We start from the raw sequence: 18,595 nt of genomic DNA, 5'->3' as shown, positions 1-18,595 counted from the left end.
GTAGGAGCCCAGGAAGCCTGAACACTCACAGATGTCAGCAGTCATCTTGCTCCAAATAGACTCTGGTGAGGGAAGTAACTTATGCTTTATGGCCTGGTATCTGTAAATTCCTACCCCAATAAATACCCTTTATACAAACCAACCAATTCCGGGTATTTTGCTTCAGCACCCCTCTGGCTGACTAATACATTGACGTTTACAGGAACAGTTTGCTGATCCCCGACCAGATGGTGACAGGGAGCCCTCTGGTCATAGGGAAATGGTCTGGACAGGACCTTTGAGCAGAGGGTCCAGTCTCGCCTGAGCTCTTGCCTGAGCCCCAGAAATATCCCAGCAGGGGAGGGAAGATGGTGGGCTGGGGAGCCTCCACTCACTACCCTGCTCTCGGCCAGCTGGCTGTTCTCATGGGCAACTCCAGTCCCAAGAATGGCTGGGAAATTTGAGTCCTTCATTTCAGCAAGGCCAGTCAAAAACCCAGGCCCAGAGAGGGAGGGCACTTGCCCAGAGTCACACAGGGGAACAGGAAAGCATCCTAGGAGAATCCAGGGCTCACGTGAAGTCAGTCACAGAGGAAGAGGTCATCCACCCCCGTCCATCCTTCCCAGTCAGATGACCGTGCCATGAATCACCCTCTTCCCAGGGAAAATCTGCAGGGTTAGTCAGTGAGAGTCAGCAAAAGAGGGGGACACCCACCTCATCGTAGCCTGGCAAGGCCACCTCCCAGAGGCTCGTGCGAGGGTCTGGAGGGGCAGAAAATGCACCGGGCCGGCCAGCGTCCACCAATAGCATTCACTTGACCTCTGGCGTGGGGCTGGGGGAGAGGAGCTTCATGCCGTCCCATCCTGAGGAGAAACAAAAGCGCCTGGGAGAGGCAAGAACAGGGCTCCAAGGATCCCCTCCCGCCTCCCAAGGACATCACGGGGAGGGAAGGAAGTCGCCGTCTATCAAAGCCAGAGCCCAGACCCTTTGTTTACAGATCTGGGTGGACAATGGGAGTGGCCCTGAACAGCCATGTAAATCCACAGATATGGGTCAGCCCGCCTGTGGCATTAAGATGCCACCAGAAACATACATTCAAATGGAATCTCAAGCAGAACTCCAGTAAAACAGGCCAAAGCCGATTTGCTCCCCTTCGCCACCTCTGCCCACATAGGTCCAAAGTACCCACCCAGAACCGAGTCTGAGAACCGCCATCTTATCCTAACCCTGGGTGCCCCAGCCTACCCCTCCTCCCTGGGTTCCTACCATCCCCCCAGGTCCCAGGATACAGAGCTGGGGCTTCTCCCCACTCGCTCCTGTCCAGGCGGTCATCACGACAGCCTGGTCACCGAGCCCGCCGAACTCCTCTCGCGCCACCTGCACACAGCAGCCCTGCTCCAAGAGGCTTTTGCACATCCAGCTGCCGCCCCACCTCTCTCCCTCCCTGCCCTGCCGGGCAGCCCAGAAGAGGGTCTTCATTCCCTGACGCCACTTCCTCACCTTCTAGAATCTTCTCTACGCTCTTCCACTTGGCTTCTCACCCACCATCCACTGATGCCCTGGGTCAGCCCCGGAGGCTTCAAACCTAGACCATGAGAGCAAGAACAGGATTTGCACTCTCTCTGTAGCATCTGTAGCATCCAATTGCTCTAGGCATCCGATTTAGTTTTGTTGAATTAAATTATATTTTTCAGAAACTCTAGTCTTCTATGACAGTACCATTTCTCTTGCATAATATATGACATTCTTACATTCTTAACATCCTCTAGAATTGATAAACATAAAGTTCAGCAAGTCTAACCTTCTAATGTCCTTTAAGTTGTGGACCTCTCACTAATAATACCTAGCATTTAGTGAGAGTCTGTTCTGTGCAAGCTGCTCTAAATACATTATTTTCCAAAATCTTGTTCCTTGGGACAATAATAGTGCATGTTACAAAGGAAAGGGGTTCTGTGGTCATGTAAGTATAGGAAATCTGCAGTTACACAAATTCATCGGAGCTCTTTGCTGCAAGACTGTACATTGCAGTCTTCAAGAAGAGAACATATGATGTGCCATTCCAAAGCTAAATTGACCAGGTCCAGTGGGGTGTTGATAAAGGTTTAACACTGGCTTTCCAAGGGAAAAGTCCCGATCTGTAACATTTGCCAATTTCCATGGTGTAAATACTCCCACTGTGTCTGCTTTCAAGCTACCAACATGATGTCACTGAAGGCAGAGTTGGAAAAAGATGTGCATTAACACATCATAATTTGCATTTCCATCATACAGATACAATAGGCAAATTAACCTCAAGAGCATAGACAGCAACAAAATAGAGTAAAATAACTAGGAAGCAATGAATTTTGCATATGTTACCTTTGTTTTTAATATGATTTATTCAATTGTAAGTTTGTATCATTTAATTTTAACAATGGCTGGTTAAATCAACTCGCACAAATTCTAGAGCATGTAAGGTGGCTCCTATAAACCAAGCCAGTACTGCCCCAGCACGCCACTGACGGAGTTCCTATTGTATGGAATATTGAAAGAAACCAGTGTTCCTAAAACTCATTTGCAAAAATGCTATTCTGCTCTTTAGAAACTCAATATCTGAAGTAATATTCTCTCCATTTTACAGATTAGGTAACTACAATTCAGAGAAGTTAGGTGATTTCTGCTCTAAAGCCCTTGCTTTCCAATGGCAACCAGTATATTCTTTCACTTAAAAAAAAAAAAAGTTTTCTGTGCACCTACTCCACTCTGGGCACTGGTATTCGTCAAACTGGGGCACCGTACCAGGCAATTCACATTAAAGTGGCCTGCTGGAGAACTGCTCATCAGTCAGAGGCTCTTATTAAAAACTGCAGGGTCATCTTTAGGTTCCCCTAGCCAGCGCTCACACATGCATACACACACACATGTGTAAAACACGTGTATAACCTGTGTACATAGATGCGTGTGTACACACAGATGTGCCCACCAAGGCACACACGTGGATACAAACATGAGGGCAATGTGTTCACACATCCACCTCCACACATGTACACAGACATGCCTACATGCCCACATTCGCACACGCGCACAGCTACCACGTCCCATTCTCAGCAAAAAGCACCTCTCCTTTCTAGATCAAGTCGAGTGTGAACAGCAAGAATGCCAAGTACCTGCTGAAAGGAGAGTCTGCCAACAAGGTCTTCCAAGTTAACGCAGACACAGGGGATGTGTATGCCTTCGAGAGGCTGGACCGGGAGAAGATCTCTGAGTACCATCTCATTGCCCTCATCGTGGACAAGAACACCAACGACAACCTGGAGTCTCCTTCCAACTTCACCATCAAAGTGCACGACGTGAACGACAACTGGCCCAAGTTCACACACCGTTTCATCAACGCCTCCGTGCCTGAAATGTCGACCTCAGGTACGTGCCCAGTCTATCCCTCTTCTTCCTCCCAACCTCATCCTCAGACTCGAGGGCCCTCTTGCACCAGCCACTTCACTGCCTGGGGTCAGCATTCAGGGCATTCAGGCCTGGGTAGTGGTTTTAATGTTCATGTTACCACTTCATATGACTTGAAAGAAACTCTCTGGTCCCTCAAGACTGAGCCCTGACCTGATCATGGACTGGGCCATGAGTCCTCATCTTGTCAGACTGAACCCTGATTCTAAGCACAGATGGAACCCTGACCCTAGTCCCCAGTCTGAGTTTGTCCCCAGCCCCTGTCTCCCTGCCCATCCAAGTTTCATTGCTCTTTGGGGCAAACCCCACCCACCACCTTTGCCTCTCAGGACTGACATGCCAAAAGTGTTGCCTTTGCAATTGAATGCCCAAGCCCTGCCACCAAGGCAAGAAGCATCATCTCTAGGGGCCATTTTGGGTGGGGGGCTGGGGTAGGCATCCAAGAGCCCTCACCCCTTGACATGTCACCACCCTGAATCCTAGGCCTCAGGAGGTTACTACTCTTCCCTCAGTCCTCCCCCCAGCTTCTAGAAGGTGCCAGAAAAGGGCTCCCCTCTACAACCCTCTATCCAGGTCCCTGGAAAGGACCTTTGGACCAGACCTTCCTGTCAAGGTTGGGGGCCCTGAAGTTCAAGGGGCTGAGAGATGTGATACCCATGCCACTCACGGAATCACCTTGCCAGTCCCTTGCGCTCACCCTTCCAGAACAAAGAAGAGCCCGCCCATTACACCCCAGGTTTCACCCAGTGACCCAACCATCGACCCCCTCCCTCGCTTCCACCATAAATGCAAGCCATCTGTTCTCTCTGCCCTCTTTCAAGGCTGGCCAGTCTGGGCCCTGCCCCTGCCACTACTTTGTCACCCATGCAGGCTCCTCAAACAACAAAGCAGCCTTTTCTCCCCCTGCACCTGGTAACAAAGGGGATAGGGAACAACCTTACCCTGGAATGGGGTGAGCCACAAGGCAGTACCCCAGGATTCTCTCTCCACAGGGACCTCTGTCATCCGTGTGACAGCAGTGGATGCAGATGACCCCACGGTGGCAGACCACGCCTCGGTCATGTACCATATCCTGAAGGGAAAAGACTTCACCATTGATAGTTCCGGTCTGTGTGACTAACCCTCTTGGGCAGGGTCATGTTTGGGAAGGGGAGGGCGCATTCCTGGTGCAGGTGCTGAGGGAAGTCCAGTCTGACCCATGTCACCTGCTTCCAAAGGGATTACCAACCGCTGAGCCAGGCTGTCCCACGGAGAAGGTCAGTGTCATGCATGAAGACAAAGTGGCTGAAGGGTGGGGAAGGAAGCAGACAAATACCCAAGACATGACTCAAGTCCAGGGAAAAAAATCAGAACCTTGTGACACAGATGCAGAAGTGAAATGTTGATTAGCAGGTATAGGTATAGGTTCAGACAGACCTGGTTTCCAAACCCAGCTCTCCTACTCACCACCTCTACAGACCATGAGCAAGTCAATCAACTTCTGTGGCTTTAGATCCCATATCTAGAAAGAGGAGTATTTATATTTATCTTACATGGTAGCTGTGAAGTTTGAATTAGATATTATATGGAGAGAGCTTGGCCCATATTAATTGTTAAATCAACGTGACAACAAAAAACTGTAAAGACTGAGTCTTGGGAGCAAGTCAGAAGTCCCATTGGTCAGGCCTCGAGCACGTTCTTTCAGACAGATGACAAATGTGTAGCATGGACACCACCACTGTCCCGTGGTGCACCAAGACAGACATCACTAATCCATCACAGCTCTCTTTCACGCTGAGGCTAATTGTGACCTTGTGACCTTGCTCATTGCCATGGTTCAGATGTCTAGCACCAGTCTGAGCACAACTGTTTGACCAGCTTTGGCCTAGCAGTGCAGGACATGGAGGTAGTGGGTTGTAGACCAATGGTTCTCAGCCCTGGGTGCTTTTGCATCAGATTCTGTCTGGGTAGGTCTGGGCGTTTTTTAAAAAGCTCCCCAGGTAACATGGCTTATACTGGGACACTTTTTCAGGACTCATTTTCACAACAATTAACAACTTGGACCGAGAGAAGCAGGCCAAGTACGAGATCGTGGTGGAGGCACGAGATGCCCAGGGCCTCCGGGGGGACTCAGGCACAGCCACCGTGCTGATCACTCTGCAGGACGTCAACGACAACTTCCCCATCTTCGCCCAGAGTGAGCCCCTCCCCTGGGGCCTTGGGTGGGGGTGAAGTGCTCCTGACTCAGTGACTTGGGGGCTCAGGAAGAAGCCCTGAATCCTTCTCCTCCATCTACCCCCACCCTCTTCCTTCTGGTACAGGGAGGACCCTGCTTCCCACCCCCCACCACACTCCCAGCTGTTCAGCTGCCCCTGCCATAGCCCCTCAGTGGTCAGAGGGAAGTCATGCTCCCTGCTGGGTACCTATCACCACTGGTTCCAGAGCCCCACTACCTGGTAGGAGCCATCTCACCCAGAGCCCATGGACTAAGGAAAGTCCAGGCCCTGAGACCCCAGTCCCAGCTAGAAAATCCCCAGGAGCCAGTGAACTGGGCTACAACAAAGCTCCATGTCCAGAGCCTGACCTTATTCCAGCTACTCCCCAACTGATCCTTCCCTTCTCCAAAAAACCAATTGTCCAACAAAACTTCTTCGCATGTCTTGGGTGAGGCTGGGCAGAAACTTGGGATGGTTCAATTCTCTTGCACCTTCCTGTGGTGAAGGTGTAATTCAGAGGCTCAGCGACCCCAAGGACAGGCCAGTTTTCCTGCAGCGGCCTAGTTGGGCATGGCATAAGATCCCTGAAGGCAGGACTTGTCTCTCTTGTGGATTAATAGGTTCCCTAGCCCCTAGTAAAGTGCTTGACATACAGTAGATGTTTAATACCTACTTGTTGGATGCATGGAGGGAAGGATGGATGGATGGAAGGACAGATAAAGCAGAACCTCTTTGCCTTGAGACCCAGAATCCAAGAGCCTCTGTTATTATTCTTATTATTACTATTTGCCATGCCCACTACTTGTATCAAAATGTTTTAGCATAGCATGAAGGGACAATCAGCTTCTCTATCTTGTTAACCCAATGCCCCTTGGGTACTCTATTTGCCTCAGCCAAGTACGTATTTACTGTGCCTGAAGACATCCGTGTGGGCAGCCCCGTGGGCTCTCTGTTTGTTGAGGACCCAGACGAGCCCCAGAACAGGAAGACCAAGTACAGCATTGTGCAGGGCGAGTACAGGGACACCTTCACCATCGAGACGGACGCCACACGCAACGAGGGCATCATCAAACTCATGAAGGTTGGTAGGCCTGCGGCAAAGAGGTCAGAGGTGGAGTTTGGGGGTCCCAGCATCCCCAGGGCCCAGGCGGTGGCTGTTCTGGGGCCACCACAGGTACAGCTCCGGGCTGGCCAGGTGCTCATGGGGACTGTGACCCTGGAGCCAGGAAAGAAGAGTCAAGGTCTTAGGTTGCAATCCTCAAGGCAAGGATTGGGGTGTAAAAAGTTTATGTGGGAGGTGATGCCAGGAAGGTGCAGCAGTGATCTGAGAAAAGAAGGAAGGTCATTAATGAGCAAGTTATCACCATGGGCAGCTGAGGCCCGGTCCCATGGGGGCCTCCCAGAGACTGTGTGGGCCACAGCTCGGAGCTGCAGCAGCAGAGGGGGAGGCTCCTCTGTCGATGCACCAGTTCCTGCAGCAAAGCCTGAGGGCTGCTCCAGGAGGGCGCTGACCCCCCGGCACTTTCTGACCTGCCCAGGCACAGAGAGAGCTCGGAAAAAGTTAATAGGTCCTCACAGTTAGAAACCCATCAGCCAGGAAGGAAGCAATGCGTGCCGGGTGGCTATAGGTGGCCACGGACAGTGTGTGTCGCCAACAGAGAATTCGTACAGGTCCTTCAGGGGTAGATAAATGACTCAGGAAGGACCATACCAGGGGCTGGGGGGTCCCAGGTCACAGATGACCCACCTCAAGTTGACACTCCAAGCCCCTCTGCCTGGACCCTGCCACTCCTCCAGCAGACCTTCCCTGAGTCCTGCTCTGCCCCAGCGCTGGCTCCTTGAGTGATTCTGCTAAGGAGCAGGACCGGGAGCAAAGGCATAAAGAAAAGGCATGTCCCTAGGGAGCTGTGAGAGACCCACTAGCCCAAGATGCCTTTACAGGACTGTGGCTGGCCTACCACATGTCCTGGAGAGGTGGACAGGGCCAGGCATGGAGCAGGGGCTGAGGTGTGGCCATGAGGTGCTGAGATGAAATGGGGGGTGGGGGGGGGGGCAGAGCAAGACAGTCCAGGGCCAGCCTAATGACCTTTGATTTTTTTTTTACATTTTTTTTTAATTTTATTCATTTTGTAAAAATATTACATTAAAAAAATATGAGGTCCCATTCAACCCCACCATCCCCACCCCACCACTCCGCCCCCAGCAACACTCACTCCCATCATCATGACACATCCATTGCATTTGGTAAGTACATCTCTGGGAATCTCTGCACCTCATGGTCAATGGTCCACATCATAGCCCATACTCTCCCACGTTCCATCCAGTGGGCCCTGGGAGGATTTACAATGTCCAGTGATTGCCCCTGAAGCACCATCCAGGGCAACTCCAAGTCCCAAAGATGCCTCCACATCTCATCTCTTCCTGCCATTCCCCATACCCATCAGCCACCATGGCCACTTTTCCCACTCCAATGCCACCTTTTCTATGTGGACCTTGGATTGGTTGTGTCCGTTGTACCTCCATGTCAAGAGGAGGCTCAGATTCTACATGGATACTGAATGCAATCCTCCTGCTTTCAGCTGTAGGCACTCTAGGCTCCATGGTGTGGTGGTTGTCCTTCTTCAACTCCATCTTAGCTGAGTGGGGTGAGTCCAATAAATCAGAGTGTAGGAGCTGATGTCTGTTGAGGCTCAGGGCCTGGCTATCATATTGTCAGTCCAGAGATTCAAATCCCCTAAATATATCTTAAACCCCAACACTAACTACAATTCCAATAAAGTAGCATGAAAGTCTTGTGAAAAGAGATCCCATCTGAGTCGAGTTTCATCATGCAGAAACACCAGCTCCAAAGAAGGGCCATCTGACCCTAATGACCTTTGAAATAGCACTTAACCCACGCATTCCACAGGCTCCGCGTCTGTAAAAAGGGGTCCTCCTAGTATGTCCTTGCAGGACTGCTGTGAAGGTCATGAGCCATGTGCTTAGCTCACCATACGTTTTTCCTTCTGTAGCCCCTGGACTATGAACACATCCAACAATACAGCTTCACCATCGAGGCCACGGACCCCACCATCAACCTCCGCTACCTGAATAGTGCCCCACCGAAAAACACCGCCCGTGTCATCATCAACATCACAGACGTGGATGAGCCTCCCAACTTCCAGAAGCCCTTCTACCACTTCCAGCTGCGGGAGAACCTAAAGAAGCCCCTGATCGGCTCGGTGCTTGCCAAGGACCCTGACGCAGCCCAGCGCAGCATTGGGTAAGGGCGTGGCTGGCGTGTTGATGATGATGATGATGATGATATGACAATCTGGCATTCATGTTCTGGGCTGAGTCTGGGGCTCAGAGAGGGAAACTGGCTTCTCCAGGCATTCCCATGGGAAGGAGCACAGGCAGGACTCAGCCTGAGCTCTTCCACTCACCCACTCAGCGAGCCGGGCTCCCCCACCCCAGCATGGTCCCTGCCATCCAAAGCTGCCCATTGTCTGCTCTACCTTGAAAGACCTGTTCCTTGGGCCACAGTTCCCATGGGTTCCATGTAATGACATCTGACAGTCAAAAGAGCAACCAACCAGATGTCATACCCTACACTCCTTCATTAGACATGTGTTATTAAATTTGTTTTCCCCAAACCACAAAAGCAAGAAATGTTCATTTCACACAGTGAAACAAAGCTCTATAAAGGAAACATCGGTAACCCCCACTCCCAGATAACTCAATGACTCAGCATGGCCTTCTCACACCTTTCTTCACAACCACACAGAGATACACTTATAATGGATTTTGTGGTTGTTTGGTCGGCTGTCTTGTTGGTTTGAGTGTTTTATTGTTCTTGAAATGGTTTGGATTTCACTGCTACTTGCTCTTCTCTCTTCACTAGACTTCTCTCCCCTACCCTTTGGGACAAAAGATATAGTTCTAACTCATACCCTTTAGAGCTACATGATATCTAATAGTAAGTATGAATTCATTCCAACCTTATTTTATTCAAGAAGGATAGCCAATTGTGCCAACATCATTTATTAAATGCCATCATTTTCCAATCTTTGTCATATACAAAATTCCTGTCTACAGCGGAATCTATTTCTGAAGTCTCTATTCAGGGTGGTGACCTGTGGCAAAACCATTCTGTTTTATTATGGTAGCTTTATACCAAATCTTCATATGTGCAAGGGATGTCCCTACCTCAATGGGTTTTTTATTTTATTTTATATAATTTCTGCTTTCTTAAACATTCATTTCATATGAACTCTAAAATTATTTTATCCAGTTTAAAAAATAGATTCTAATGGATATCATGTTTACTTAGGTATCAGTTTTGGAAGAATTAATATTTCTATTTTATTTGGCCTTCTTATTAAGGTACAAAATAGGTTCTTCCATTTTGGCTACAACCCATACATGTTGGGACTACTGTTTTCATCATTGCTGTACTATAACTAGTCAATAATTATAATTTTCCTAATTTTTAAATAACAACTTTTCTAACAACTAATTTTTAAATAACAACTTTTCCATTTAAGATGTCTCTTGAAAATAGAATGTAATTGACTTTTGCTTTTGAATCCAACCTGAGTTGTTTTGTGTTCAACCCATTTACATTTTTCATTATAAGATATGTTTGATCTCACTTCTTTTCTCTTATTTAAAATTTTCTATTTCTCAGACTTAATGCTATATTTTCTTTTCCTCCATCTTTTCTATACCTATATTTTTTTTTCATTTTGTTTTCTCCTAGATATTTGGGGGGAGTACATATATTTTTACACCTGAGATTTACTTCCACCAATAGAATTTATTTTTTCCTGAACCTATATTTTCTAGTTACAAATATTACAAAAAATAACAATTTCTTTCTTATGTGTTCATATATAGAAACAAGTACGTTAATTTTAATTATTCCCAAACTAGGTTTTCCATTTATATTGAGACATTTGCTAGTTAGATGGATTAATTTTTCAAAACAAAATTTCAAGACCCAACTTTGTGGGTGAAAGACTTTCCAAACTCTGACATATCTACAAATACCTTTGTTCTTTTGCATTCTTATATTAAAAGCACCTAGATGTGCCAATATAATCCTTAAAACCCAGGTACTTCCCTTCAAAGATGCTAGCAATGCTTTTTCTTTTCATATAAGGAATCTATTTTTTGCCTGAATTCTTTTCAGTTTCTTCACATAACCTTGAAATTCAAAATTTTATCAGGATATGCCTAAATATGGATCTCTTTATAAATTATGACTGATTTCAATGAACTCTTTTAATCTGTGAACTTGGGCCTTTCTTTAGATTGGGAAAGCTTTCTTTTATTATATCTTTCATTATTTCTTCTATTCTACTTGTTCTGGAATTTTCCACAGTGGCAACTGTCTATTTTTCCAATATATGTATAAATACATATTCCTCTCTGTTTCGTCTCTCGTAGTTTTTTCCTGACTTCTGGAAGAGCTCTTCAGATCTTACTTCACAAAGTCAATTTCCTTTCAATCACTTCTTAACCTCTTCCAGCTCCTTTTTAAATTTCATCTTGGCTCTTGGTCAACAGTCTTCATTAATCACATAAATGACCCCAGCTGTGGTATTAGTTGATTCTGGTATCACCTGTCTCAGCTCTAAAAGTGATACTGACAGCGTCCGTTCCACTTTCAGCCAAGTGATGGCAACATTGCTCTGATCAAATGGGTTCCCTTGGGGTTGATTCAGAGGTTCGCTCATTGTGCTGGGAGGTAAAGTGCAAATGAGCAAGCAGAGGGAAGGAGAATGGGAAAGGATGCAGGAGACAGGTCCAAAGGGCCTTTTCTGCCCTGCTGAGAAGCTTGGACTTAGCGAAGGACCACAGAAAGCCATGAAACTCTCTTTTACCTGGACAGATACTCCATCCGCAGGACCAGTGACAAGGGCCAGTTCTTCGGAATCACCAAACAGGGGAACATTTACAATGAGAAAGAACTCGACAGAGAAATCTACTCCTGGTATAACCTGACGGTGGAGGCCAAAGAGCTGGATCCTAAGGGTGAGTGACTCCAACTCCCAGGGGACATGGGCTTTTCTCTTTTTCACCCCTTCTTTCAAAACTGACATAATCTGACATTTTGGGTCCCTGAAGGTATTGTCAGCACCTGCTGAAGCTAGAGCTTCCATATTCAAGTGTGGTCCTTGGCCTAGTGGCATCAATATCACCTGAGAACAGGTGCTGACTCTCAGGCCCTGCCCCCAGACTGAATCAGAATCTCACTCTAGTTTGAGAAGCGCTCTGATAAACCAATGGTCCTGCAATGCCAATCAACTAAGTCACACATCAGACACCCAGTTCCTCAGGTCCCTCCCTGGAGGGTCAGAGAGCCAGAAGCGGAGTCACGGAATGTGCATTTAACAAGTGTCTCTTGATTCTTATTATCAGGGATGTTTGTCAAATGCTGCTTTGGGGGTATTTCTGCTCCCATGAGCAGGCTGAATTCAGAATCTGAAGCAGCCTCCACCTCCAAGATTGTAAGGTTCTCCAGGAAGTGATGTTCCTTCAGCCAGAGGAGGGGCAAGCGTTGGAGTTTTGCATCCTTTACCTATACGAGAAAAGTCCCGCTAACCCTCTGGGAACAGGATTAGTGTTCCCACTTTACCCAAGAGGCCACGGGGCCCAGAGAGAGGGTGCCCTGCTTCCCGCTGGCTCACCCAGACTCCCACTTCTCCCCGCCTCGCTGGAGTCCCGCGTGTTTTCCAGATCAGCTTGTGCCCCCCTTTCTCCCCCATCTACTCTCATTCAGGGAACTTGGTTTTAACTTTAAAAGTAATAGTTGCTCATTTGAGAATACAGAAAAGGAGAAAATTCTCTCTCCAGAATTTCACTGCTGAGAGACAACTGCTGTTAGCATGTTAGTGGATTTTTCTATACATATTTTTATGTGAGATCACAATATTGATACAAAATATCCTATTCTGCATTTTTACTCAACCTTATTCCATAACCATGTTCCCATGGTATTCACACGCCTTCACATGGGCATAGTAAGTGGTCACATACAGTTCATACTTTTAAAGTGACGTAACTTGTTAACCTCTTAGTTCTTCGTTTTTAAGTTTTGTAAGGCTTCGGAAACCTTGTGCACGAAGCTTCACCTGTCCCTCTTCCACACCCTTTCACCCAGAACACCATCGCTGGCCTCTTGTCCAGGGCTCCTTAGCCCCCTCTTCCTACAAAAAGGGCCCCTCCAGGGCAGTCCTCCAGGGCTCCCGTTCCCCAGGGCTGACGTCATCTGAACCACGGCAGTGACGGGTCCCTTTTCCCGGCAGGGGCCCCCACGGGCAAGGAATCCATCGTGCAGGTCCACATCGAAGTCCTGGACGAAAATGACAACGCCCCAGAGTTCGCCCAGCCCTACGAGCCCAAAGTGTGTGAGAACACTGCCCCGGGCAAGGTGAGTCTGACTCGGGCGGGAGGTGGAAGCTGCGCTACCCGGGGCGGGCTGAGGGGCAGAGTCCCCCCATCCACAGTCAGTGGAGTTCCACGGGGCTCCGTGTCACCTGCACGACAGCCTGCAGGAACGGGAGCAGTAGCCCCATTCTACAGATGTAGAAACTGAGGCTCAGAGAGAACGCGTGGAGAGGGGTCTGGGCGACGAGAAGCAGACAGGGGCTTTGTGGAGAGCGCTGAGGCTAGTGTTGCCGGTGAGAGGCAACCCCAGGGAGGCCTAAACCCCAAGTCCCCATCCCTGGACCCCAGGCCCCCCTCACACACATCCCTCCCGCTCCCCCCCCATCGTCCACCTTCTAACCCGTTGCAGCTGGTCGTGAGGATCTCGGCCATAGACAAGGACATAACGCCGAGCAGCGTGAAGATCCGGTTCTCCCTGAGCAGCGAGGACAGCAACTTCACCCTCACGGATAATCGCGGTGCGCATCGGAGCCGCCGGGCCGCGCGGCAGGGCCGGGGCAGGTTATTTGAGTCTTGACACCCCAGGGTTAAGGGCCAACAAATGGGGAAGGGTCCTCGCTGGGGTTCGTGAGTTGCGGGATGTTTTGTACGACTCCCGCCACACCCTCTCCTGGTCTGTGCGGTGGTCAGGGTCTCCCTAGCCAAAGTGCCGACGACGCCGAGGTCAGTGAGGAGGGCAGAGCCGCGGGCGGGGGTGCTCCCTGGGGCGTTCTTCCGGGGATGCAGCGTCTCTAGCGCCCACAGACTGGAGCTGGGGTGAGAGGTAATATTTGGGCCAAGGCGCACCTGCAAGTCCAGACTGCCCGGGAAACCCTCAATTCCGTACACACCCATTCTCACAACACCCCCAAGGAACACACGCATTGTTTCTACGCTGCCAAACGCCTTTATACCGGTGGATTTTTCAGAGACCGCAGAAACACCTAAGAAGTTAGCCCCCTGCCAAAAAAAATGCTTTAAAACTTCATTTTTCCCCTGATTGCTGGTCAGAGCAACACAGTAATGAATTGAGACCAAAGAGAACCTGCCACTGCAGTGTGGGGTTCGAGGCTAGGGAAAGAGAAGGGGCCAGACACCTCAGATGCCCACAGAAACAGAAAGCAAGTAGTTTACATTCTGGCCCAGCCATTCTTAGAGGCTGGCTCCAAAGCAGCTGCCCAAAATATCCCCTCTGTGGAAAAACCAGGCCTGTGCCCAGACGGCCGAAGCGTGAGGCAGGGGATGCAGAGGGCATGGGCGCAGCAGAGGCCGCACGCGGGCTGGTGCAGTCGGGGAGGGCTTCCTGGAGGAGGCGGCTTCCGCCGTCTCTGTGGGCGAGGGGGCGGGGCTCCAGGCAAGGCCTGACTCTGCGGCCTCGGTGTTTCCAGACAACACAGCCAACATCACCGTCAAGTACGGGCAGTTCAACCGCGAGCGTGCCAAGGTCCACTTCCTGCCTGTGCTCATCTCCGACAATGGGAGGCCCAGCCTCACAGGCACCAGCACCCTGGCCGTGGCCGTGTGCCAGTGTGACGAGCACGGCAAGTTCACCCTGTGTGAAGAGGTGGCCCCCCTTTCGGGCATCAGCATCCAGGCGCTGGTCGCCATCTTCCTCTGCATCCTCACCATCACCGGTCAGTACGGGGTACCGCGGGGAGGGGAGAACCTGGAGGCTTCACGGGTGGAGGAGGGGCCCAAGGTCCAGGCCAGCCCTGCCTCTCGTCCTCTAGGCAGCCCTGGGCCAGTGCCCACCTTAGGCCTCAGGGCTCCTCGTTTAGAATAAGGGACATGATCTCCACCCCCCGGGGGCCAAAGGTTGGGGGCAGACCAGACGGGAGGAGGGGACAATAATTTATATGACATTCATTCATTCAGCTCTTATATTTTGAGCACATACTGAGTGCCAGGCTCTGTTCTAGGCATTTTTTGCATAACACCTATTTTGTAAAAAGAGAATCCCATTCTTAAATGGATGGTTTAGAGTCATCTACTTTAGATCGGCTCCAGCGGCTTGCTTTCCCATTACAGGATTCTTCCAGCCTTGATATTTCCTTCCTTCTCATTTGGACCTCAGAAAGTTTAGGAGCATTTTAGGCCTTGCCTTGGTTTGGGTTCCCCAGGAAGTAGACCACGGGACAAGGATTGGGGTGCCAGTGGTGTATTTCGGGAACGTCAAGGGTTTTGGGGGAGTGAGACAGCGCTGAGAGGCAGCCAGCGAAGGGCGGGTGAGCGGGTGAGTCAGCGCTGAGGGCGGCTGGGGTCCCTGGGAGGGGCTGTGACGCTCGCCTCACTGTCCTCCCAGCCCAGGGCAGGGCCAGTGTTTATCCACCAGCCCCCGCCGCCACTGACGGAGGGCTCGAAATTCTCCTGCACGTCACGTGCCATCACAGGGGACAGAGCTGTCCCTCCAGGGTCCTCGGCTGGTAGGACATCACCCAGCGCACCGCAGGGGATACGGCCCCCTTCTGGGTCTGCGGCAGAGTCCAGGCCCAGAAGATCCCCTTTTAATAATCAATAATAATAATAATGATAGCGTTGCCACCACACAGACGGAAATGCATTTAACTTCAGAACCCCCTGGCCAGATAAATAGCAGGAAAGTCATCATTTCCATTTTACAAAGAAACGAAGGCTCAGACAGGAGATCTCCTGGCTGTCTCCATTTTACTTATGGATGTAGCAGTTTGTGAAGTAACTCAAGGCTGGAAGGACAGAGGCGGGGGTCTGGGCCAGACTGTGGAAGCTCTCTGCACCACACGGCCCCACCCTCCTCGCCGGCCAGTGCCTCCACACAGCCCCCACCTCCAAGCTTTGAGCAAGGTCAACGTCTACACCACAAACTGGGACTGGGCATTCTGAGCCTCAGTTTCCCTAACTGTAAAATAGGGCTAACCCCCTTGGGGGAGATAACAGGGGAAGAGCCCAGTACAGTGCCACACACACACAGTGGGTGCTCGAGGGCGGCGGCGGGAGCAAGCCCAACCCTCTGTGCGGCCCGGGGCATGGCAGGGTCATCAGGGTCCGGGCGGCGCGGGGATTCCGAGGGAGGAGTGGGTGCGGGTGAGGCTGCGGGGCCCCTGGTGCGATCGGTCCCCGCCCTCCGCCCCACCCCGCAGTCATCACCCTGCTCATCGTCCTGCGGCGGCGGCTGCGCAAGCAGAGCCGCGCGCACGGCAAGAGCGTGCCCGAGGTGCACGAGCAGCTGGTCACCTACGACGAGGAGGGCGGCGGCGAGATGGACACCAACAGCTACGACGTGTCCGTGCTCAACTCGGTGCGCGGCGGCCGCGAGCCCCGGCGGCCCGCGCTGGACGCGCCGCCCCTCTACGCCAAGGTGCAGAAGCCGCCGCGGCACGGGCCCCTGGCGCGCAGCCGGCCCGGCGAGATGGCCGCGATGATCGAGGCCAAGAAGGACGAGGCGGACCACGACGGCGACGGGCCCCCCTACGACACGCTGCACATCTACGGCTACGAGGGCTCCGAGTCCATCCCCGAGTCCCTCAGCTCGCTGGGCGCCGACTCCACCAACTCGGACGTCGATTACGACTTCCTCAACGACTGGGGGCCCAGGTTCAAGATGCTGGCCGAGCTGTACGGCTCGGACCCCCTGGAGGGGCTTCCGTATTAGGGGGGCGCCGCCCTCGGGGTCTGGGGACCCAAACGGCGGCCTCCCAGGCCACCAGAAGCCAGGCCTGGAGCCCCGACGCCCCGGCCCAGCACCCCTTCCTCGTGGATCCCAGGGATCTCACCACCCCCAGGGGAGCAAACCAGGTCCCTGAAATGTTCAGGATTGTGTTTCCGTGATCACTAACCCCACCCTCACCCCCACCAGCCTGTTACACCCTCCCCACCCGGGTCTAACTCAGAGACTTCCTCTGGCTCCTCAAGGCTGCAGAGCAAAGCAGCTCTCAACAGCTGGGAGTCTTCCCCTGAGGTCCCTAATCCCGCTGGGGAGGCCTGTCGCCTGGAGACAAAGAGCTGGACTGGACAGCATGAGCTGGGGGTGGGCAGGTGGGACTCTGCAGCCAGCCCCAGGGAAGACTGAAACCGTCCACCGCGCCTGCACCCAGGAGCCCCAGCCCCTCTCCACCTCCCTCAGACCCTCCCAAGTCCCCTGGCACCCTCCAGCCCCTCCCCAGGCCTGTCACGAGGAAGGGCCCCCTTGGCAGCTCCGACCTCTGGTCCTGAGACGACCCGGCTGCCCGGCCACGCCAGCAACTGCTGTACTGAGCATTGACCGGGTCACCCAAATTCAGGGAAATGGCTTGTTGAGCTTTGAAGCAACTGTGAATTCGTCCTGGAGGGGGCAGTGGAGACCAAGCATGACAGATGACAGGGCGAGGGCTGCCTCCACACCCCTCTCCTCTGGAGAGGACCGGAAGTAGCTGGGACCCCTGTTTGACAGTCACCGACACCCCTCCAGTTTTACCTGTGAGGGGGGCAGATGGTCCCGGGGCCATCTCTGCCAGCCGTGGTGGCTGGCTCATTCTCCTTTCTCTTCCTCTCGCCCTCTCACTCTCCCTGTCACCACGTCTCTCTCTGCCTCTGGTCCTCTAAGTCCACCTCTCTGGCCCTTTCACTCCCTTTCTCTCTCCGTCTCTCTCTTCCCCTCTTGACTCAGAACCCGGGATGTGGCTCACGGCAACCCTGGTCAATATCCAGACCCAAATGCAACAGCAGGCTGGCGCCGTGGCCTCTGCCTTTGCACTTCGTGGTCACCATCTCTCAGGGAAGCCCGTGCCCTGGGCCCCACGCCCTGCCGAAGGCAGGACCCCCGCCCGCCCCAGCCCTGCCGCCGTCTGTGCCCCTCCCGCTCTCAGCTACGTCTGGAACATTCCACTGCCAACACGCCCTGGGAAAGCGGCATTGGTCGAGAGTGGGCACTGAAGAAGGCACGCTCCAGCCCACTCCTCGAGGACCACGTTTCCTGCTCTGGGCAGTGCCCCCGCGGCCCCCACCCCTCACACTGCAGGGGACTGTAGATAACACTGACATTTTTTAACCAATCCTTAGTGGTTTTTTAAGGTTGCCTTTTTAAGTTAATTTTTTATCTATCAATCCTCTCTACCCACCGGGCAATAATTAGTTTTTCATAATGATGTTTTTACTAATAATACTTACAAGCTTTTAGCTCTCGCAAACACTTAGAATAAGGATTTTTTTGTCATAGTAAACAGGTTCCTGTTTAGGTTAACATCTGAATTCAGGTTTTTTAGTTAGGTAAACAAATTCCTATAACCTGCTATTTTCTATCGTAGTAATTGCTCTAGAGGTAATGATTATATATTGGCCACACCGGTGCATGGGATGTACTGTATTTTTTTATACCTAAATAAAGAAAATTCTTGAAAGCCTTCCATTTCTGGGGCGTTAAGCCAAAGCATTACAGAGCTGAAAGAGCTGCTGTGAAGCACACACACACTTACACATATTCACAAGGACACAGAGAGCCACACTGCTGCCACCTCCACCACCATCCTCAGAACTCAGAAGGCAAGGGGCATTTGCAGTCAGGATTTCAGAGACACCCCAGAAAAGGGATTGGAACTGAGAATCACAAGGGACACCTC

At 51.4% G+C, this 18,595-nt stretch overlaps 1 protein-coding gene across 1 annotated transcript in view; it reads left to right on the top strand.

Moving 5' to 3' along the window:
* CDH5 (cadherin 5) overlaps window positions 1-18,379 on the top strand; it is a 44,924-nt gene extending 26,545 nt beyond the window's left edge. Inside the window, exons 3-12 of the mRNA XM_004460914.5 lie at window positions 3,090-3,378; window positions 4,410-4,523; window positions 5,429-5,593; window positions 6,506-6,693; window positions 8,624-8,874; window positions 11,488-11,630; window positions 12,905-13,029; window positions 13,396-13,504; window positions 14,414-14,659; window positions 16,142-18,379. Of these exons, the coding sequence (XP_004460971.2) occupies window positions 3,090-3,378; window positions 4,410-4,523; window positions 5,429-5,593; window positions 6,506-6,693; window positions 8,624-8,874; window positions 11,488-11,630; window positions 12,905-13,029; window positions 13,396-13,504; window positions 14,414-14,659; window positions 16,142-16,653 (2,142 nt within the window). The 3' untranslated portion in view covers window positions 16,654-18,379. The remainder of the gene's footprint in view (window positions 1-3,089; window positions 3,379-4,409; window positions 4,524-5,428; window positions 5,594-6,505; window positions 6,694-8,623; window positions 8,875-11,487; window positions 11,631-12,904; window positions 13,030-13,395; window positions 13,505-14,413; window positions 14,660-16,141) is intronic.
* Window positions 18,380-18,595: the final 216 nt, after the last annotated feature.

The sequence above is a fragment of the Dasypus novemcinctus genome, chromosome 18, assembly GCF_030445035.2.
Source record: "Dasypus novemcinctus isolate mDasNov1 chromosome 18, mDasNov1.1.hap2, whole genome shotgun sequence".
NCBI lineage: Eukaryota > Metazoa > Chordata > Mammalia > Cingulata > Dasypodidae > Dasypus > Dasypus novemcinctus.
This window is presented reverse-complemented; position numbering and strand designations above follow the sequence as displayed.